General features: G+C 37.7%; 1 protein-coding gene across 2 annotated transcripts in view; it reads left to right on the forward strand.

The window, feature by feature from the left end:
- LOC117409129 (ADAMTS-like protein 1) overlaps window positions 1-23,312 on the forward strand; it is a 235,444-nt gene that overhangs the window by 135,837 nt on the left and 76,295 nt on the right. The window contains exons 1-3 of one of the 2 annotated variants that reach the window (XM_034014768.3): window positions 2,532-2,739; window positions 13,652-13,779; window positions 23,090-23,135. In XM_034014768.3, the coding sequence (XP_033870659.3) occupies window positions 2,674-2,739; window positions 13,652-13,779; window positions 23,090-23,135 (240 nt within the window). In that variant the 5' untranslated portion in view covers window positions 2,532-2,673. Of the gene's footprint in view, window positions 1-2,531; window positions 2,740-13,651; window positions 13,780-23,089; window positions 23,136-23,312 lie in introns of those variants that run through there. The other variant, XM_058999955.1, reaches the window with a different exon arrangement.

The raw sequence follows: 23,312 nt of genomic DNA on the forward strand, positions 1-23,312 counted from the left end.
TAATGTTTTGTCATTTGAGAATGTGAGCCACAGTAAGGGCTTCAGGAATAATATGGCTTTTTTTAAAATCAGGTGCAAAAACAATTGTTATGGTTTTCTGCACACTGTAATTCATTGTGTTTGAACTGACCCAAACAGTACAGTATGTTTAAAAGAAAGATGGAACTGGTTCAAAATACTGAGAGTACTGTAGGACTAGAGGACTGTAGGACTAGACCTGGAAGCTATAAAGACGTGTGGAAGAGAGTTTACTTTATAAAGGAGCTGAAACTTCATGGGGAACAACCTCTTCTATTCACACAAGTCATCTAATGGTTTAAACCTTTAGAAACATGTTTTGTATTTTACCATAAAAAATCATTAAAAAATCAAGTTGCTCATCTGGAAGACACAACTGTGGTTTTCATGGTTGGTGGAGAACAGTTTCACATCCTGGCTGTAACAAAGCACATTATATTGGGGGGGTAATGTACTGTAGCAAGGACTATTTCTCCTCACTACAGTGATCTCTGCAGGGCTGGCCTTTTTCCTCAAGGGGTGGAAAGCTCATCAAACGTTGTCGTCGAGCTCCTGGGTGTAAACTGACCTTCAAGTCTCATGAACTGGGAAGGAAAATATGGGTAACTTTATCAGGCATTGATACAGTAAATAATAAGAGTTTAATGATTAGTAACTATATTTTAAAATCTGATGAAAGAAGGGGTGGGAATACATAGTTGAACAACCAACACAGTTTCTATGCTGAACAAAAGACTGCAAAGATACTTATCTGAAAGAACATGTCTGTGGTTAAACTCAGCTTGAATCTCTTCTGTCAGAATGATTGATCCAAACAGCTCTTTGTGATATTACCTGGTGTCCATGAATATTATCCACGCTTGACCTGATCTCTGTGGAAATGCTTGCACCTCTCCAGCAGCTGGGTGTCGTGATTGATGACTGTGTCCATTCCCGAGCATGTTCCAGAGAGGAGGGTGTTCCTGAGAGAGGCAGGTGTTCCTGAGAGAGGCGGGTGTTCCTGAGAGAGGCGGGTGTTCCTGAGAGAGGCGGGTGTTCCTGAGAGAGGCGGGTATTCCAGAGAGAGGAGTGTGTTCCTGAGAGAGGCGGGTGTTACTGAGAGAGGGTGTTCCTGAGAGAGGAGGGTGTTCCAGAGAGAGGAGCGTGTTCCAGAGAGAGGAGGGTTAAGTGGTTCTGATGCGTCCCTCGTATGCTGCCTTTCCTTCTCCCTCACGACGGCTCTGGTATATATTTCCCATATGTAATGTTGTTGCTGGTCGTCTTTGATTGAAAGGGAATGTTAGGTTACTTTCCCTGAAAGAGAAGACGACCACCAACTGCGAGGTAGCATTGGTTGCCCTCACGGGTTTGATGCAAAAAGAGAAATGGCTTCCTTAGTATGACGGTTTTAATCCTTCAGTAGGCAGGATCGAGGGCGTCATCCCAGGAAGGGGCCTATCGGCAGCTCTGGTATAGAGAGCTCAGAAAATACCTACCAATAGGCAGGCATATCCCATACGTAATGTTGTTGGTGGTCGTCTTCTCTTTCAGGGAACCAGGGTTACGGTAAGTAACCTAATGTTTCTTTTTTCATTAATTTGTTTAAGTTATGGATGATATAGCAGTAATGTCTATTTCCTGTATTTGTTGGAGGGCAGTGTATGTTTGTGATTACCGTACATTACTTGGCTTCAAATAGAGGAAGGGTTTTCAGCCATCTGATTGAAAGACATGTAGTTTAATTATATAGCACAAAGTCTAAGCAATGTAGATAGTCAGAAATGCAAAAAGTAAATCTAAACATTTACATTGAGGCAAACCAAAAATATTTAAAATAAAGCACATTTTTTAGTCTTTTCTGCTATCTTTCATATGGCATTACTGTACTAAGAATATTGAAGAATACTAAAGGTAATTGTATTCAGTTGTAAAAGTGTAATACTGGGTGGCATTAACTACAGTTTTTGGGGTTAAAAAATAAAATAAACCCATGCAATAAGAAGTATTTATATAGATGATACACAGTGGGTTTCCTTAAGTGCTCAGACCTAGTATGCACATAGGAAGAAAAAAAAAAAAAACGGAGGAAAAGATAATTGAGGAAAATGCACAAAGTAGAAAAATAAAAAAGTTATCTTCAAACTTAGACCCTCAAACTGAAAAATATACAATGCAAAATCGATTAAACTGTTCTCATTCTACACTCAACTGTAACCCAACCTGTCTATAACCTAACCTAACTAGTCTATATTATAACTTTTGAGTATTAAACAACACGTATTATACACAATTAAGCTTTCTAAGTAATTGCACCAATTCAGAAAGGAGTTCTGCAGTGGATTCTAAGCAGTAATCAGTGATCAGGCAGGTACTGCACAGTACTGCTGTAGCAGTTGTCAAAGCCCACAACCGCCCGCCTGTTCTTTTGTATTTTTTTTTTTTTTTGCATGTCTGGTAAGAAGGGGCCTGATTGGCCAGCATAGTGCACCCTGAGATTCCATTCTGCTGCCCCCACCCTCAGAAACCTGAGCAGAATTTAATGAAAATGATAGGAGACTATGTTATGAGCACAGAACTGGATGTGACTGCAGTAGGAAGGGCAGTATACAAGAGCTGGTATTTGGTTGAGGTTCAAGCGATTTACTTTCTCCAGGCAAAAGGACCTCTACTCTCAGGATGGACTACTTCTGCCACTGGCCAGCCTCTGGCACTGTATTGTTTTTGCTAGGATTATTAGCACTGGTAAATCAAATTTAAATACTTTAAAAAATCCTTTAACATCAGTATATATTGTATAGCAATATAAAAATGTTTAACATTGTAGTAATAATAATACACTATAGTACTGTAATAATAACAATGAATGTCATTCATGCTGTGTGTATTTTTTTTTTTGCATGATTTACTGACTGGTGGTTTTAGTATGCAAGTACTGTGCATTGCTTTGAGTTGTGTAAATGTCTTTTATGCATAGTATCAAAAGGGGATAGTGCCTATTTTCACTTTTAAAGTTTTAAAGGCACATTTTTTGTTATTACCATTATTATTAGGAAAAAAACTGAGCTCATCATTTATATTAATGAAATAACAACTGTTTTTATAGTAGGTTACAACATATAGTTAACTTCAGGTAATTCATTTGATGTTCTGCTAGTTGAGTTTTGTTTCTTGATAGTCCTATGGTAATAAAAGTACATATGTTCTTCCAGTTTATTTTATTTATATATTTTTTCCTGAATGTTCAGTGGCCTACATAGGTGTTGTATTACCATGAGTTCTACCCTCTATAGTTTGCAAAAAATTCTGTTTTGTATGGTGTGAGTGAGAGGCAATCAAGCAATTTCTCCTGACTGATGGAGCAGATGTCCTGATGCTGAAGAACGTGCTTGTAGTGTAGGCTATTGGATTATAACTTTGAACGCATTTATACATGTTTCGTGAATTTAATTAATTGGTATCGCTGATAAATTCCATGAAGGGTGACTGCTGGAAAAGATTATGTTTAGAATCTATACATCCAAAAGAAGGATAGCCTTAAATCAAGCTTACACATGTATACATTTTCTTTTTTTAACTGACATTAACTTTTATTACAATTTTTTACAATAAAATAGATGCAGGTACATCATAATGTTTAAAATATATTTTAAAATAGGATGCACTATTAGTGCTGGCACGAATAGGTGTAATATTTAAACCAGCATTACTTGAAATGTATTCATGCATAGATTCTTCAGAGCAAAGTGTCCGCCAGTTTCTTTTCATTTGCAAAGAGTGAAAAACAAACTTGATTAAAGTAAGATTGAACATGAAAATAAATTAGATCCAGAATGAAGACAGACGGCGCTGTTGTCGTTGCTACTCCTTAAAGAAGAAAAATCAGGCTGACTGTAAACAAGAAACAACAATCTATTTTATTTTTAAATTAAGAAATCACTTTCCTGGAATACAATACTTTTTTGTTTAAAACAGGAGCTTTGTTTCTTATTTGAAGCTGAAACTAGACCATTCCAGCTAGTTAATGACCTCCTTGCAACCAATCGAAAATCTGCTTTTGTTCCATGACGTTTATAATTTCAATTAACATGACAGAATGTCAGGAATATTTCTCAGTTTCAGAGAAGTGTGATAAAAAAGTGAGAATATATACCATTATTAAAATAAATGCCAAATTCATCTATCAACTAAAAATGAATTAAAAAAAACTTTTGACCCTCTGGATATAAATCACTATCACTATAGTGTCTGGGGCAACACATGTAATTTTGGAAAATGTATATTGAGTTTGTTGTGGCCACATTTCAAAACAGTTTTATGGATGAAGATTTTGGCTGATCTCGGCATGTTGGCAAGCAATTCTGAGAACATGATGACTTGTAGTTTTTTTTCTTGTCTTGTTGCATCTGTGTAGGATATCCTCAATGTTTGGCTGTGGGTAATGTATAATTTAAATTTAAATGCTTTTTGTGTGGGCTTGTGGTGTCCAAAGACCCCATATTATATTAGTGCAAAAGTGACCCCATAAGAATCACAGGGTCACAGTTGGCTGTTGCTAAAAAGTACAACCAGAAGTTTGGAATTCTTCAGATCCCATATTATACTGCGTGGTATGCATTTATTGTGTAGTCATTTCCTTGGTAGGTTAGTGTCCCCTTTTAAGGCTGGGATGAATCCAAAATTCCCTTTGACCAGATATTTGAAGAATAGGGGTGTGATACATTGTTGGTTGGAGAAGGAGATTAAAATCCATCACATTTAAAAAAATTAAAATGAAAGAGAAACTTGATATGGATATGAAACACCACAGTTAACTCATGTATTCTTGTTCTTGTTTAGATTTGCTTGGTATATCATTTTATGTTTCAACCCCACATCCTGGTGACTTTTTTTTTTAAAACTCAAGAGGTTTAAAGTACCCATGACCTCTTGAGCTCTCAGAAATATGCCTAATATCTAAATAGTCCACAAGACTGTAAACAAGTACACCCTGCAACACTCTTCCCCTACTTGGTGAAAGATATACCACACATGTGTTATTTCTTATTGATGTGTTTTGAGATAAAACGAAAAAGAAGAATGGGTATTTTTACAAAGTTTGCAGGGTTTTGTTTTGTGAAGCTGAACTGTACTTAAGAAGAAGCAAACCCCATTTGTCAAATGTAACTGTACTGTGGTTCATTGTCAGGTTATTAACTGTTTACTTCTCAAACAGGCTCTTTGAAGCAATTCACTTTGTTATACAATAACATTTGTTCTAAATTGATTTTAATGGGACTCATGCATTTGAATTCCAGCTATACAATTATACCATGTATACATTTAATCAGAAATAGCTTCGGTTTTCTGCATGTCAGCATGTTCAGTTTTCTATAACGTGGATGCATGGACCAAGGTGCCTTTATCTGTTCAGAAGTATCCATGCTGCGCATTTCTCCAGAACGTCAGCATATACAGACAGGGCTGATAGTGATACAGAAGATAAATCGATACTGGTAGATAAGATTTGCCATTTTTCTTACCTTGGTCATGTTTTGAGCCACATTTATTCAGAGATTTTTTGGTTTTCAACGGCACAGAAAACTTGAATGTGAACCGATGTTTCAGAACGTTATAGCCTACATAATGTCCTTTGAGTCTATTTTTTAAATTTGTACTTGCTGTTTGATTTTGCCGCTTCCAATTGTTTATTATTTTGAATGGTGACATCGTAGAATTCCACAGGAATAGCTGAGGTTGCATCTAATGGTTCTCTTTTGATCAGTCCAACAAATTTCACTTTCAAACCCAGTACTTCTCTCGCACATCTCCTCACTCTCACGTGACTTTTAGACTCACACATGTGGTTCGCTTGCGTGTTGGTGGACAGACAGACAGCTGTGTGTGTGTGTGTGTGTGTGTAGATATATGTATATATACCGAGCATCAACAGAAACGTATCACTATTATAACACTTTAAAAAAAAAAAAAAAAAAAAAAAAAAGCTATATAAATGATAAACATTGGCGAAATGTTTTTGGTTTCTTTTTAATCACTCGATCATTCATCCTTGACCATGACACGCCTGAGTGACTGTGACTGAAGCATATGCACTTAATCACCGAATTAGTGAGACAGTTGATTGGACACTGGATATGGAGTGATTTCAGCTGTTGAATTGCAAGCTAGAATAAAAGCAATAAAGAAAATCACAGAAAAAAACAATATGCCACGTCTGTCAAAATAGCAACGCCTTCGTGCAATCGGCATGTTGGAGGCTGGACTAGGCAGCGTGCTGTGGTTCGCCGTCTTGGGTGCTCGAGTCACAGCCAGCAATTTCAAACCTGGCGAGAGGGTATAACCAGACTGTCAATGACAGGCCACGAACTGGGAGACCAAGAGTCACACCACCTGCCCAAGATCGACCGATCATTTTGCAGCATCTTCGTGATGTCAATTGTTAATCAGCACAATAAAAAGTCACGGCACCTGTCATTTTTCGATCACATCTAGTGAATTTTATCCAAATATAAGTGATAAGTTTCTTTTGATGCTCAAATGTAAGCGATAAGTTTCTTTTGATGCTCAAATGTAAGTGATAAGTTTCTTTTGACGCTGAAATATAAGTGATAAGTTTCTTTTGATGCTCAGTATATATATATATATATGCACAAATTATTGTATAATAGATTATGTTTTTTTTTGTTCGTTTTTTTTTTTTACATCGTCACAAAACTATATACAACTATATAAAATCATCACTCTGGTTATAAACGATAGTGACATCTACTGTCAGCTCTACAATGACAATATTTATGATAAATGGATTCTACCACCATGCATGAGCTTAGAGTTATAAATAACAATTGATACAGGATACGCAGGTTATTTCAAACACATCGTATTTTCATTGTACTTTATTTGTACAGTATCTCTCTGCCTATATGGTTACGCCTGCCCTGTATACAGATCCACGAAATTCAGATGTAAAAAAATACATATAAAGACTATTTTTTACCATAGATAAATTGTTTATACAGATTTAAGTATGTGGTTGGTTTGTAGGCATTTTAGCAAACAAAATTCAGTATAGTGGTAGCAGTTTTTCCTACATCTATTTTATTAAGGAAAAACTATTGCACTCTACAATAAGCTTTTAATGAATTTGTCATCATAGTACCAAAGATGCATTGTGAGCGACAAAAGGCACAGCATTAATTTGTTTTTCCGATAAAGCATCGCCCATTGATTTTGAGACAATGGTTTTGCATGCAAAGCCTTCTTTTAATTGAGCCTTTTCCTATTTTGTGTGGTCTTCATGTTAAATAAAACCAGGCCCTTATTAGGACCAGTTATTTGAAGTCCTGTTTCTATTGATTTATTGTAGTCAATCATTTTCTCATGCATGACTCTGTTTTTTTTTTTTGTTAAATTAGGATTCCGACTGGTTCAGCAAGATTGGAAAGATCCTGCGGAGTTCAGATACATTTCTTGTTCTTTTGTGATTGTTCCTAGTCCCGCTTTGGGAGGCTTCAACAAATACTAAAAAGGCAGGTGCCTTAATGCACTTGTTGGGTTTCTTTTGAAGCTTCACTCCCCTCTTATGGTGACTATAGTATTTCTAGAGCCCCCCACAATAGCCTTGCTTCCCTAATTTATATGTACTAAGCACTTGGATACAATAGAAAGGCCCCCTCAAACGGTTTGGCATTCTGCCTCCTTGCCCTGAGACCACAGTCACAGTGCAATTAGTTTGGGGAGCTAGATCTAGCCCTTTTTTATTTTCTCTGGGTTGGCAATCTTTTTCTTCTCCCGCAAGGACACCCGTAATGTCAGCTGGCATGTACAATTATTCCAGTTTTGGAGCTTTGTTTGCTTAATCGCAGCCCCCATTTGAATCCCTCGTAGAGAATCCTGTTGCTTTTTTTCTGTATTTTTTATGGCGTGCAGATTTCTAAAGAAGTAGAAATCTGCACTCCAGTCATTTCTATCCCTGAAGTGAAGAGGGGGAAACAATTGCTTAAAGCTTTTGGTAAATTTGTAGGCATCAATAACTCGACAGAGAGAGATTTAGCTTTAGAAATGGGTAGTTGTCCCAGTTGGACAGTGATTCTTGCACACTATTGGGGAACCTTTGTATGTAATATGTAAAGAGGTTTCCTTTATGCCAACTGAGCTTTGATGTTAAACTGTAGGTTCTCAAATTTAGGTGCACTTGTCTGTTGTATTTAATATGGTGTCAGTCAGATGAGCTAGAACAATGAAAGCCCAAGGTGCCTAATATAAATGCTTTATTTATTTTGAATGTCTATGTACTGTAGGTGTTTTTAGAGCTGTGCAGTTGACAATGATACAATGACCAGTCAACACTTCTTAGAACAGTCATTTCGTAAGAAAACTTGTGGTGTTCAAACCAGAAACTGCACTGTCCAACTTGTGAGTTTTACTGCAAGTTCCTTTCACTGTGACTTACAATCCTTGTTTAGAGGGGTGTTTGTGGAATAAGAGAGCAATGATTTGGTGAATTGAGAAAATAAACAACCAAATGTTAGTTGTGGGGGTAATAACCAAGGCTTTACAACATTTCTCACAAGCCCTCATTATCATGTACAGTATTTTATTTTAGATTCATGTACATCAGGTTTTCTGTACTGCACACTTTAGTTGGGGTCCTAATACCAGCTACCAGTGAAAGGATAATTGAACTTCACTAAAGTCAAAGTTAAAATAAAGTGTGTAAACCTAAATGATATAAACTGAAATATGGGACTTGTAATGCTAATCAGTTAACCCAAACCCACCAAAGTAGTTCAGGTAGTGTGAAATGTCAAGCCCTAAAGGAGTGTGCTGAATGATTGGGCCAGAAGGAAGCCTGATTGCTTTGGCTGCGTCAATGTGGGTGTGGGTAAAGTGGTGCTGAACCACAGACTCTTTCTCTGTCTCACTTCTGAAGTGATAACCAGCGAGGCAGATAATGAGCCATGACCAAGGCCCATATTCTAGGTAATTATCAAGCAGTAAAGCTAGGAAGTGGCCAGCTGAGGACAAAACCGTTGTGATTCTTGAAAGCTGTCCAGCTCGCAGCAGTGCAAGCCTGAGGTGCTGGTACACTTGAGCGTACTGTACGATTTACAGGGGCAGTGCTATGAGTTTAAAAAACAAGACGTGGTGTTTTTTTTTTTCAAAAGCTCTAAAATGAATGGAGAGTGGCACCTAATAATACTGCAAAATTAGGAGCCTTAAGGTTATTCATTTCTAACTTCAATAGGCGCTTTACTTCTTTGAAAAGAGCCACTGGTTGTGTCTACAGCTACTGAAACTATCCTTCACATCCTGCTCCAATTTAGTGTGTTTCTAAATGGTATCCAGTCATAAATTATAGTGCTCTGGCATTTTCATTATTTGGCTCAGCATCTGTGACTTTTTTCATCTTCTTTCGTCTCCTTAAATACCTCATTTGGAGGTAGTATTTCACTGCTCCTTGAAGTGACAAGTATAACTACTGCTGTTTTAAGCATCATGCCCAACGATAATAACCACCATCATCGTTAGCAGCATCAGTCTGGAAGGACAAATTCATGAGAGATTCCTGCTCGCTTTCTACCAGTCATAAGTCCTGTCCATAATGTTGTAGCAGATATTTACAGTAAATTATGCAAACATATGCTATAGTTTGGCTGTCTCTGACAAGCTTGTTTATTTGGTATTGTCCAATAAAAATTAACCATTTGCCAACAGTCCGCCACAATCAGTTTCAACCCTCGTATCTCAGAAAACTTGATTTGAAAGACTTTTCAGGGTTAAAGTATATACACACTTCCGGCAATGCTTTTGACTCTGGCCTAATGTGGTTTCCATATTACAGTCATGTGGCTTTTTTGCTTTTAAACAATTGACATTAAGTCCGAATAGGGGTATTGCCTAATAAAAATTCACATCTAGTTATAAGACTTTTTGGCTTTATAAAGGCTTTATTTGATGTTTTTTCTCTTTCTGAATAAATTGAATGTAGGCAATGGTGACCCAGTTCTGACATCAGATTGGCTGTTATATTGAAAACAATATTTTATTAACTTTGTATGGACATTGTTTTTACGCAATGTTATTCCACGCTATACATGCGTTTGTATTATTTGTAAATGTGAAGTTTTATATTGTGTGTACGGTAGTATAGTTGTAATCAATGTGGATTCATGAGAGCCTTCTTGCAGTAGTGGCGATTTTTGTGATAGCATAACTTGCTATCACTGAACTGCTTTAACTTGAAAAGGACCTATTTGTCTGCCTGTCTCTCCGTACATGTGCCACACTAATTGTTTTTACATTTATTTAGAGAAGCAATTATTAAAATGTGATGAAACTTCACCATGACTTTTAAGATCTACTGAGTGTATCAGATTATGGGGGTAATTGATTATGAAGTGAAGATGATCTTGAAGTAGTAAGCAGTTGTTTCTTGATGAGTCCTTTTCTTCAGATATTAGTTTGGTTTATTCACTATATGCAGGAAATCGTTTTCCCATTACAGAGCAAGCAGATTAAAAAATGCATACATAAAGAAGCTCTTTAATACCCATTTGCACAGGTTTTTCCCCTACTGCTTTCCTTTGTAGGTCCAGTCACCACGGGGCAACACCCTGTGGAGGGGTCCCATGTGCAGAGACAATGACATGTCGTGGGCTAAAGTGATCTAAAGGTTGCTATTGCAGAATGTAAACTGATTCTGGCTTGATTGTGTTTATGTTTTGTACTTGTTCTTTTGTGCTCTCACACGATACCTAAACTATGCTAGTTCTTTTGTTCTTTTTGTTTTCACACTATGCATAAACTATATTATCTTGGGCGTATCAATCCCTCCAGTACTGGGTGATTCTAGTTTCTTCAGCTGCTAACTGCCGCTGTTGTTCTATGCACAGACCTGTGGGTTTGGCTGATGTCTGCCAAATAGCACTACTTGATGCAGTCATGCACTTATCAGCATCTTGTACTGTCTCTGCCACTTTTTCTGCAAAACCAACAGTGTGCAAAACTGTAAATGCTTGCATTTTATATTGCGTTAATTCTTTGTTTTCCATGTTTTCCAACACGAAGATATACTGTATGTTAGTGTGCCAATCATATATTTCTCCATGTGCATACAGTGGATATAGGTTATGGTGATCTACTTTTTAATGTTACTGATAGATCTAAATTTGAATCTTCATGGGATGAATTTCACTGACTGTAACAGGGAGAGGTCTGTGCTGACTGTCTGGCGTATGCATGGCTCTACAGGAAGAGGGCAGCAGCCCTGTAAGATCCAGCTGTCAGTCATGGCAATGACACGGAGAAGTTGGGAGAAGGTGTGTGGTCTCTCCCTCTCTCTGAATGGATGGGAGGCAGGCCTTGGGGGATTGTTGGGCCTATAAAATAACGCTCTGTTGTTCCTTCAGGTCTGCCCCTATAGGACAACAACGAGCTAGCAGAAGCTGTGCTCTAAGACCCTGAACGACTGGAGCAAGAAAACAAGAGAAAAACCAAAGAAAAGAATATAAAAATATTAGTAGCGGGGAACCTTGGGCAGCCCCCAAAAGTGTATAAAAGCAGGCTTAGGGAACAGTGGAGTATAAGACGGAGACCCGGGCCGTGCCGGTAGTGATGGTTGGGGAAACGCTGCAAGGTGCAGCAACTTTATTTCATAGTTTTATTAAAAGTGTTTTATTTTCTCTTTTTCTTTGTACCATCTGTTTTTGATTATTATTTATTTAGGCAGCTGCGAGTCTATGTAGTCATTCTCTGTTACCATTACTGGTATGGGGGACTGCCGGTAAAAAATAAATAGTGCACCCGAGTGGTGTTTACAACACTAACTTTCTGTCTCCTGTGTCTGTGAATTCCTCACCCTTCTACACTGGCATATTTGTTTTGTTAGCTTGGATTATTGTATTTCTCCGGTACACTGATTAAATGTATAGGCTGGTCCTGGGAGTTATCAAACAAACACTGACAAAGGACTCCTAGTGGTGAGTTTGCCCTAAAAACTACTATTATGATAGAAGCTGTCCCTCATTTACAGATCAGAAGATCCAGCATTTTACTTGAATTATCATTAGTCTGGGAAGAAAGTTATTATCTCTGCAGCTTCTAACCTGCTTTTTGACATTCTGACCAAGATTAAACTCCTCTACTGCAGTCACGGTTTTCTTTTTGAATGCCAGGCCCTGATAAAGTCTTGCTTAGCTGAAGCTGTTTTAAAGACTAGGAACCAAGGTCATTTTAATTCATTTTGTTTTACATTTCCATTTCAGTTATGTTTACAGTAATTATTAGAGATCATTGATCCTGTTGCTCCAATATTGAGTTCTTCATATGAATAGAAGGTAGAGCAGATTCTTAAGACCCATTCCAAGCAAGCTCAAAGCCAAGTGAATACAGACATGAAGAAAAATAACAATTCAATTTTGGAATAACGGAATCCAGAGCCACTCAGAATAATTGCAAGCATTGTAAAAATGTTAAGGAAATGTATAACATAGCTATCAAAATGACTTTTGAAGCTACTTGCTTTTAAGTAAACAGAATCCATGCGTCAGAGACACTTGTAGATTGCAAAGTTGTGGTTAACATTCTTGGACTGACATCCTTGAACTCTGAAAATACTTGAATTGCCATAGCTTGAAACAGTGTTAACTTCTATTTCTGGTGAGGTTTCTCATAGTTTCCAAACATTTAATTTAAATGTTGTAAGAAAACATATATTTAGTGATTGGCTGTCTATGGTTACAAGACCAGTGATCTTTTTTTCAGGGTTATATACACACTTCCAGCAATGCTTTTGACTCTTTGGCCTAGTACAGCTTCATGTGGCTTTTTGGCGTTTGTATGATTAAGACCCTTCACTTTAAACAATTGGCATCAAGTCTGAATAGGGGTATTGCCCAATAAAAACAGACTTCCAGTTGTTAAGACTTTTGGCTTTGTAGAGACCTTTCCAATATTGGCTTCAAATTTGAAACACAACTGTATTTTATGTTTGTTCTCTTTGTGAATAATGTGAATATAGTGTTGGTAATGGTGACCTAGTTCTGATACAAAATGTTATATTGAAAACAATATTTGATCAACCTTTGTATGGTCTTTTTTTTTTGTTTTTATTCCACGGTATACATGCATTTTTATGATTGATTAAATATGAAGTTTTATACTGTGTATACAGTAGTATAGTGGTAATGTGGATTCCCGAGAACCTTCTAACTTCAGCTAAAATAATTAGAGAGATTTATGAATCTAGTATTAAAGTCATTTGGGATGGGGTTATTCTGAGGTCATAATCCAACAAAATCTTTATTCCCCTTCTCGGTCATATGAATGTTGGTAGATTTTACCAGAACATAAAGCTGCTTTTCACTTCACTGAATTATGACATGGGTGTCCAAAAATCAGGAAACTCAGGTCCAGGGGCCCACTGCGCCCCTTGAGTCCGGCCGTACAGATCACTGGCTCTGGCCCCCTGACGTCTCAGTAACTACATAATTTACTGTACGTTTCTGTTAGTCAGTGCCTTAATGTTGAATTGCTACCTTGTTGTACAAAGCAAGCCTTTGACCTTTCTTAGATTCTGACTTTTGTGCCCATAGGACCTTGAACTCTCAGTTTGCTTTATAATTTGTATAATGTGTTTTTTTTTTTTTTTTTGCAGAGCTCACGGACTGCCCGCTCGGAGGAGGACAGGGACTCCCTTTGGGATGCCTGGGGCCCCTGGAGTGACTGTTCGAGGACCTGTGGGGGTGGAGCATCATACTCATTACGACGATGCCTCAGCAGCAAGTAACTCACAACCCTTAGTATCTTTTATCTCTTCTGAATGAAGAAATGTCATTAATCACAACCTGACACAACAAATTACTTGCCAATTATAGGTCATTATGTCTTACAAATACAGTAGTTTAATTAAGTGATAATTGCTTACAGCATGCACACATTGTTGTATTCTTTATATTAATGATAGCAGATACTACTGTACGACTAAATAATGGCACATGCAGACTTAATTTGTACTTGACAATTACAAATGTATTATGTTATGATTAGTCATTTACGCAAATGGTTTTTGATGTACATATAAATGTGTTAATTTTGAGAATTCTTGTTAATCGTCATATATATCATTATATTTAAGGGGACCAAAATTATGTTTTTTCGTTAAATGATGTTTAAATATTGTAATGCATTGTACCCAACGAAAATACTACAGGCCCTTTTTTAAACGAAGTGCGAAGGCAAGTTTGCAGAGAGAAAGAAAATCATGTTTAACAGTATAGCATAAAACAACACTCAGTAATAATCGAACAGCTCCTTCCAGCCAGTTGTTTCTTGAGAGTTTAATGCATTAACAAGTTTTTTTTTTATTACTCCAAAAATGTGCTTTTACACCCCATGTGTGCAATTAGAACTTTGGTTCCAACTGCTGGAGCTGAGAGTTATTGCACAGGCATGGTACCTGTGGGTGGGCATGTCTTGCCCTCTTACTGATAAGATTATAAAGTTGCTCTTTATGGATGTATGCTTTTATATAAGTAAAATAAACACATCCTCTACAGATTACATAAAGAAATACTCTCCCATTCAGTACAAAACTAAAAAGTGAATACAATAGTGTTTTTTGTTTTCTCCCACAATTTATCGCAGAATGGTTCCCATTATAGAAAAAGTGCTTGAATATTAGGTATGGACCATTCCCCTGTAGTTTATGGTCTGCCAAACCTTCTCAGACATGTCTCCTAATAGTGAAAATCAATCTTAAAACGAAACCAGCCCCTCAGGGTGTAATAGAAATACTCCAAACACATTTTATGTGACTGTTAATGCCCTCTAGAGGGTCACTAGAGAAACGTGTTGCGTTCCCACAAAACTGGCTCCAGTTACAAACCCCACACTGGTCCCAAGCCTGTAATTGAGCAACAAGCTTATCACATATGTAAGAAACCGGATATAATAGTAATCTTTTACCATGCAGCATGCCAAGCCCCAGTCTTTTTTATGGTATCTCTTATCTTTATTATAAGCACAAAAAATGTAAATTCTTCCTTATTTTGACAGTGTTTAGATATATTTAGGTGCAGAGTTTTTGGACATTTATTTTATGACTGAGTTGGTTTGGTTGTTTTTCCTCACAAAAATTAATTGTTACCAATTACTGCCTTGTATGTTTTATACTACTGGAAAATTAATAAATGATTTAATTGCTTTGGAAAACCCACACATAGGAGAAAATGACTAGCATGCACAGTGACATTTTTTGCCATACATACAGTGGCTGTAAGCCCAGGTTTCACAGGTTTACATCTCTCAGGTTGTGTTGATGCACACAGTGCTTTAGAACTGCTTGATACTACGTATTATGAAACCAAACTAATAAATCACTGTTTCCTCCCATTTTAATGCCAGTTAGCTAAATAACAGTTACCTGCTTGAAGCATAAAAACATTCCTTGAAATTTAGAAAAGTAGAAAAATGAAATGAAGCTTACATTGTTGATGTGGGTTTTTTTTTTCAGAACAAAATTAAAAGCTTTAAAAAATACCCTTTGAGATGTCAAATAGCACAGTGTTAAAGTTGACAGTTGAAGGAATGATAAGGTTAATAGGGCTGTCGTGGTCCGTAGCCAAATCAGTTCGCCAGCAGTTGGCTTTTGTGTTGGAATCAAAATTGTTTCAGGTGATGTTTGGCAGATCAAAGCCTTATTCAAGTTCCACTACAGAGGCCCAGGTGTAGCTGTGAAGTGGTTGTAAATACTCTATGGACAGCAAGGCCCCCAGACTGCATATGCTAGCCACACACCACTCTGCCAACGGATTTGCTACAACTGTAAATGAAACCTGTGCTGTACCAACACACAGCCCCAAACTGTAATGTACCAACACACAAACACACAGCCCCAAACTGTACTGTACCAACACACAAACACACAGCCCCAAACTGTACTGTACCAACACACAAACACACAGCCCCAAACTGTACTGTACCAACACAAAAACACACAGCCCCAAACTGTACTGTACCAACACACAAACACACAGCCCCAAACTGTACTGTACCAACACACAAACACACAGCCCCAAACTGTACTGTACCAACACACAAACACACAGCCCCAAACTGTACTGTACCAACACACAAACACACAGCCCCAAACTGTACTGTACCAACACACAAACACACAGCCCCAAACTGTACTGTACCAACACACAAACACACAGCCCCAAACTGTACTGTACCAACACACAAACACACAGCCCCAAACTGTACTGTACCAACACACAAACACACAGCCCCAAACTGTACTGTACCAACACACAAACACACAGCCCCAAACTGTAATGTACAAACACACAAATACACAGTACCAAACTGTAATGTACAAACACACAGCCCCAAACTGTACTGTACCAACACACAAACACACAGCCCCAAACTGTAATGTACAAACACACAGCCCCAAAGACTGGTCCTCAGAATGGTATGTTTCAAGCCTCCCTTATAAAAGTTTACTACAGTAAATGTGCACAGTAATTTTGCAGTTTTCCCCATGGTTATACTACGCATTTACCACGGGTTACATGGTTTGCCATGTTTTTTAATATGCTTTACCATACCCCTCTGGGCTTTACAATGCTTACCTATGCTTTACCTTGCTTTCACTATGCTTTTACTATGAGAAATGTTTATAAGGGCTGCCCTGAAGGGACCACTCTCTCTGGGTCTTCATGAGAGTAAAGTTGAGCCCACCAAACCACTTGTGAACAATCACACAATGCATTCAAAATGCTGAATCTATTGAATTCAAATACTCTTGGTTTGTACAAAATGTTCTAAAGACATGAATACTATGTTTGTTTTTACAGTGATTGACTTTCAAAGGAAAACAAACAATTGAGTACTCTGGATTTGTCAGTTTTCTAACAAGTACACAGTATTCTTTGCTAAATCCAGTTTTCAGATGAATGCACTGTTCTCAGTAAAATGTTATCAATTAAAATATCAAAGGGTGGCGTCATTGAAATGTTTTAATTGCTGTTAAAAGTTAAACTTTTGAAGGAGTGTTGATCGAATGTTTAAAAAAAAAAAATACAGGGCAAATAGCCAGCTTTGTGCAAACAAACTTTTATTAGTTTCTCGCTGGTTACCCCAAGTGTCTATAAAATCCAGCACACAGACCTATTTAAGAGTGTAGATAACAATCAATTGGGAGTAGAATTTAAAAGTATAAGAGATTTAAGACATTTCTTTGTTTTTTGTACTGGAATTACATTCTCTTTAAACAGCACGACCAGCTGAAAACCAGCAACAGTGCTGGCCATTCCTGGAATGTGTAACAGACAGTGGCATTTGTGTAACACTAGGGTAGCAAACATTTGGTTTACATTGTTATGATCTAGTATCAAATCCTAAGTACTGTATATAGTAAGACTAGCCAAACATAATAAACATGTTAAAATAGCCTAGGTACTAGCAGAGGCACTGTATTGTTTTGATTTGGTTTGCCCATTTAAATAGGTGAAACATCTTGATTGGCCAAACATTTATGAACATTTTTTTTTTTTGGGGGCTCCAGAGTGGTGCATCCAGTGAAGGCACTCTGCATGGAGTGCAGGATGCGTCCTGTAGCTTGGAGATTGCCAGTCTGAATCCAGGCTATGCCACTGCCGATTGTGGCCGGGAGTTCCCAGAGGGCGGCACACAATTGGCCAAGCGCTACCCCTGTGGCAAGCTGGGCGCCAGAACACATCTCGGGAAGCAAACTAAATGTTCACTTAGCCAAAGTGTTCTCTAAGACGGAGGACTAATGTACTGAGAAGTGTTTCATAGTAACTGTTTTAGAATAGTAAATGTAGCTGGTATGTTTTGCTGTTTAAAAACCTATAGGTGTTGGATAGTGATAAACATCTGTGGGACACAGATAATTTGACACAATATGAATCAATCAATAAATATGTATCACTTGTCATGACACACGTGCATCAGCATATGAAATGAACTGAATAAAAAAGAGAAAAGCAATAGGCAAGTAAGTGCATGTTAATAAACTATAATAATAAAGTAACAGACAAACTAACGTTAACCACCTAGCTGCCCATTTATTTAGGCAATTTCCATGTCAAAAATTGGCTTTTTTTCACGTCATATACTGTGTCTTCCACACTTTCAGGTACGGGAGTGTATCACTGTTATATATAACAGTGATACTGGAGTATATCACTGTTATATTATAAGTGTAGGTTACTTCAGAATAAATTGGTTGTTTTGACCAGTACCTATCCTGAGAAGGTTCCCTTACAACACCAACAAAGAAAAAAATACCCTCATCTCATTCTCTGTAGCAAGCGTCCATTTTTTTTCCCCAGGTGTGCTTATCTAAGGATGGGCCGGTCTGTGAAGCACATTTCTTAGGGACTGCTGTCATCTGCCAATGAAAAACAAAACTGCAGACTATAGCAGTATATGTTCTGCTTATTGATTTAGTGTAGCATGTCGAATCTTTGCAGAGAAACGCCTGCACGCTGTTCTCACGGGAGCGACAAATTTGGACACGTTTCCATGCCACGTGGAAATCGTGGGATAAGCAGCTGGGTGGTTAATAAACTAACTGTCAAACTAAATTAACACAGCACCCCTACACATGTTAAAAAATACAGCAGCAGCTCTAGATTAATTACGAATACATGTACAGGAGCAATATTCAAGACACGCACACAATTATTTGACAGAATGGTGAAGCAACTCACCAAAATGGGAAACTCCAAACTGCTTGACAACTTTCTTATTCTGATGTCTGATTCAGGCTTTTTTCAGGAGCTCGAACAATTTCCAGCTTTTTGTAGCAAGAGAAACAGCGGTGCTTTTCGCTGTTTGTTTACATGCCATTTTTGTAGCGATCAGGTGCACTTCAGGAAATTCAGAATACAAAATGTGCATCAGGTGGATTGGTTTAGGCAGTGAAACTTGTTGGTGGAACTAGGCCTAGGCCATTGGGGTAGTTTGTTTAACAGAAGTAGAATGGACCTTTTTTTTACTACACATCACACCACAGTACATTTTTACAGTAAGTTAGCAGTTTTCCCATGGTTATACAATGCATTTACCATACTTATACAATGGTTTGACATGTTTTTTATTATGCTTTACTATACCTCCTCTGGGATTTACAATGCATACTTATGCTCTACCATGCTTTCACTATGCTTTATTACACTTTGCTTTTACAATGATAAACTTTTATTTGGATACTAAAAGAGGCCAAACTGAAGCACTAAGTGCATGTGGATTATCCCGTCAGCAGAGTTTTCAAATTAACTTCTGGCCCTGCTGAGTGTGTGTTTTGGATTTTGAATTGGACCCATTAGAGAAATATTCACTGGCAACCATGTTGCTACATAAACTCACTTCTGTCTTTTCAGCCTATATTACTTTTCAGCCTGTGACAGGAGCATAGGGGCTGGACAGCAAGATGACCATGGGTTTAGACTGAAATGCTGGTATGACACAATCTTATTGAATAGAGACTGGACAGTTCCAGCTGAACTGGGTGATTTTTTCTTTTGTTTTCTCTTTTCCCCACTTTTGGTTTACAACAACATAGGAATGATTATTTCTCTTTAACCAGCAAAAAGAACAGAAAACAATAATTGTGAAAAACACTATAAAAACAAAGATGAATGTGGTTTGTTTTAGACATGGTAACTGCCCCACACAATAAAGTATAGCTATTTCCCTTACTATACTTTTAACTTTTTACTACAACCTTATCAATATGTTCAGTTTTAATTTTCTCACCATGACCAGTCACCCACTCCTTTCAACAAAATGGCCCCCAATCTGTCTTAGCAGACTTTTTCTATCCTCCCACCTGATCATTGATAAATTGAATTCCACATCTTTCCTACTGAAAGCATGCAATTTCCAGAATATACAATTACCCAGTTACCCAATTAACCAATTAGCAATTAACCTAAACACATTTCTTTTTAACCTGTTACTTGCCAGCTTTTATCAGCTCCCTGCAGTCCTTTCTCAGGTTCGTAACAGCAGGCAGGCTTTGTTCCTGGTCCACTTTGTTTACCCTGCAATGACCACTGCCTGCCCTACTGTTACACAGCTCATTAGAACATGTAATGTCATTTAAAGTGTGCAGAAGCATGCTGACTGTAGCAGTGCATAATGAAGTACAGCTGCGATCTTTGTATTCTCTCAGATGTCAACTTTACTAAATGAATGCCCCTGATAAGTGACAGAAAAGTAAACTGTTGGTAAAAAAGAGAAAAAGATTTAATAAAAATAGTATTGCCTCCTCTTTTTGTATCCCTTGATCTTTCCATTGTTGATTTTATAGCTTTTAAGAATACTTGCTAACCATCTAACCTATTGTTGTGGTAATTGCTGTGCTGGTTTTCAAAAGGGGTTAATTTTTTTATATTATTTAAGCCTTTGTGTAAATCCTTTCGATATATGAACCAAAGTGGCAACTGTGCTTATAAATATATTTACTTGGCCTGCACAAATTCACAGAATATTTATTTATTTAAAAAAAAAATTAAACAGAAGGACAGGAACTCTTATATTTCAAATTCTAAAGTGTTAAGCTGGACATGATGAAGTTTTAAGTGCTTTTGCTTTCAAGGGTTGCTTAGTAACCACAAGTACCATATAACACTCCAGAGATGCCAAAGCTATACATTTGCAGTTTACTGAAAAGGGATTGCACATTGAAGTCTGTGGCTCTTGAGGCCTATCCCAAACAAATCGAGGTATACAGAAAGTAGCTGCAGCAAATAAACTTTAACGTTGTCAGCGTCACGGTTAATGGAATGGTACTACCTCAATAAAAACTGCAACGTTACATTGTTATCTATAGTAAAAACTGTATATATTCATATTGATATGACAGTAACAGGTGCCATTGGAGTGTCTTCCTTTCTCTTTTGTTGCTTTTTCTATTTCACAAGCATCACAGAGACATTTGGAACGATTATAAATAAGTCAAGTTAGAATTGCATAGTGCCCAGTTATTTTTACTGATGCCTTCTGATAAATAATCCAGATTCTTATGTTTTTACTCATGTACTGTAATTATGAAAGCTTGTTATAATGGGATAAGACATTCCAAATATAAAATGAGTAAGTCTAACTTAAGCTGGAGTGAAATACGTGCTGCTATCATTTAGCTGAGAGCTGCCTCTTAGGGTGTAATTCAAGCAACAAAGTTCTATTCTAAATCTATAAGCATGATGCCTTACACAGCACTACCAAAGTACATACTGTATTTAACTTTATTATCCCTTTGAAAAGGAGTAAGCTGAAGACTTGAGGACCTTATCTTTCATAACACACCATAGAAGCTACCCTGAACCTGAGTATTGCATAAATGAGATACAACTATAAAAACTATATGCAACTATAAGAAATAATTCTAAGTCAGATCCCCATTGGGACCTCCACACCATCCACACTTATGATATCACTGAGACTGTAGATCTGGCACTCAGAATGTCAATGAAAAAGCATTCTAAATGTTTAAACACAACAGGTTCTGTAAGAAACAGATTAAATATGTTAATATCAGGTTTATATTATGACTTATAGTATTGTAGCGTGCACGGGGGAAGGCAGCAGCAGGGCTGGTAGGTGACGTAATCACACACAAAGACATAAGCCCGATATACGCTCCTTGCAAGGGAGCCGGCTCTTTTGTACAGCGATATAGGCGCTATGCTTTAGTGCGAGAGGTCCCAGGTTTGCGCCCGCCCTCCGCCTGTGTGTAGATTGCCTTGCCCTGTGTGATGCGCTTGTCTGCGGGAACCAAGATCGCTACAGTATGTTTATAAGTGTTTGTGGCTATCTCTAATCAAGTTGAGAGTGTGCTTTCTCTTGCACTCTTTGCATGACAGACCCGAGACAGCAAAGAGTGTGCGAGAAATACACTCTCAACTTGGTTAGAGGTAGCCACCAAACGCTTGTAAACATTCATAAGAAGGTAACGTGTCACATAAGACTTCATTAGTACATTAGTTGAAGTGTTTGTCATACGGTTGTGTTTGAAGTTATGGATGCATGCTGTAGATGACATGTTTGTGGTTCCTGGGGGTGTCATTTTGCGCATGTTCCCTGACCTGGCAGCCTGTAAATATTTCCTTTGTAACCAAGGATGTTTCTGACGGTTAATGCAATAATTGTGAGCAGTAACTATTCATATGGAACCCCTGAGTTATCCATTGTGGTGAGTGGTGTGCTCTACTATTTCATTCATTAGTGTTAATGATACAGTGATGTACCCTGGGTGGTCTACCTCTTGTTGCTTGGCAAGTAGTACTCCCTGTATTCTGCCCACCTCCACTCTGGGCAGCAGGTTGGCAGAGATCCTCTACTTGCTTGGACTGCCCTGCTTTCACCTTGCCCTCTGTTTCTTGCAATCAATCATGTCTTACAGTGGGTGGTGCTGACAGCTTTGACATGGCCACCAGTGCCTTGCCAGACCCCCCCCCCCCCCACCCCCCTCCCTTATGGCTAGCTCTGTGATATAACAATATCCAGACTTTACTTGTTTATAGGAAACTGGACCCCCCACACATACATACATTACTGTAAAACAGTTTTTTTGTTGTGCTATCTGCTAGTATAAGAATATACGTAGTTCTGTTGGGTTTATAGGGTTGTCATCGCCCTGTGTACAGAACAACTGTATAAATCCAAGAAGAACAACAGAAAGCAAACATATTTGTTTTGTTTTTTATACAATTTTTTAAACATTTGGTTTATTCTAAATCAGATGCTGGTATGAAAATAGGGCCCAATAAGAAGTCTCATTTCATGTGATGTGATGTTTTTGTTTAACAGTTTCTAAAGATTTTACTGACAAAAATGCTTGCTATATTAAATTGGAAGTACTTCACCCATAAATTGTTTGATATGATTGTGTTTACTTGATTTATATTTTTGTAAGACATTATTAATACAAATACTAAACACATAAAGTGCCCTGCAGAACACTCAGCAGATATCTACTTCAAAATTCTGCAGTTTTTGGATACATTGGACTGCCTCCTACTGATGGGTATTTTGTTTTTGTTTGTTTCTTATGTAGGAACTGTGAAGGGCGGAATATCAGATACAGGACATGCAGCAATGTGGTAAGTAAATTTTAAATATATAATTCAACTGCGAATTGGCAACTGAGCAGTCCTGTTCCCTAATGTGCAAGTGAGCCTCACACCACAGACAGGACAAACTGTACATATTTAATAATGTTTTCCAGCTGAGGTGGATTAAATTATTTAATGCAAAGTAGTTTTAGCTGTTATCAGCTA

This window comes from Acipenser ruthenus, chromosome 2 (assembly GCF_902713425.1).
Source record: "Acipenser ruthenus chromosome 2, fAciRut3.2 maternal haplotype, whole genome shotgun sequence".
Taxonomy (NCBI): Eukaryota; Metazoa; Chordata; class Actinopteri; order Acipenseriformes; family Acipenseridae; genus Acipenser; species Acipenser ruthenus.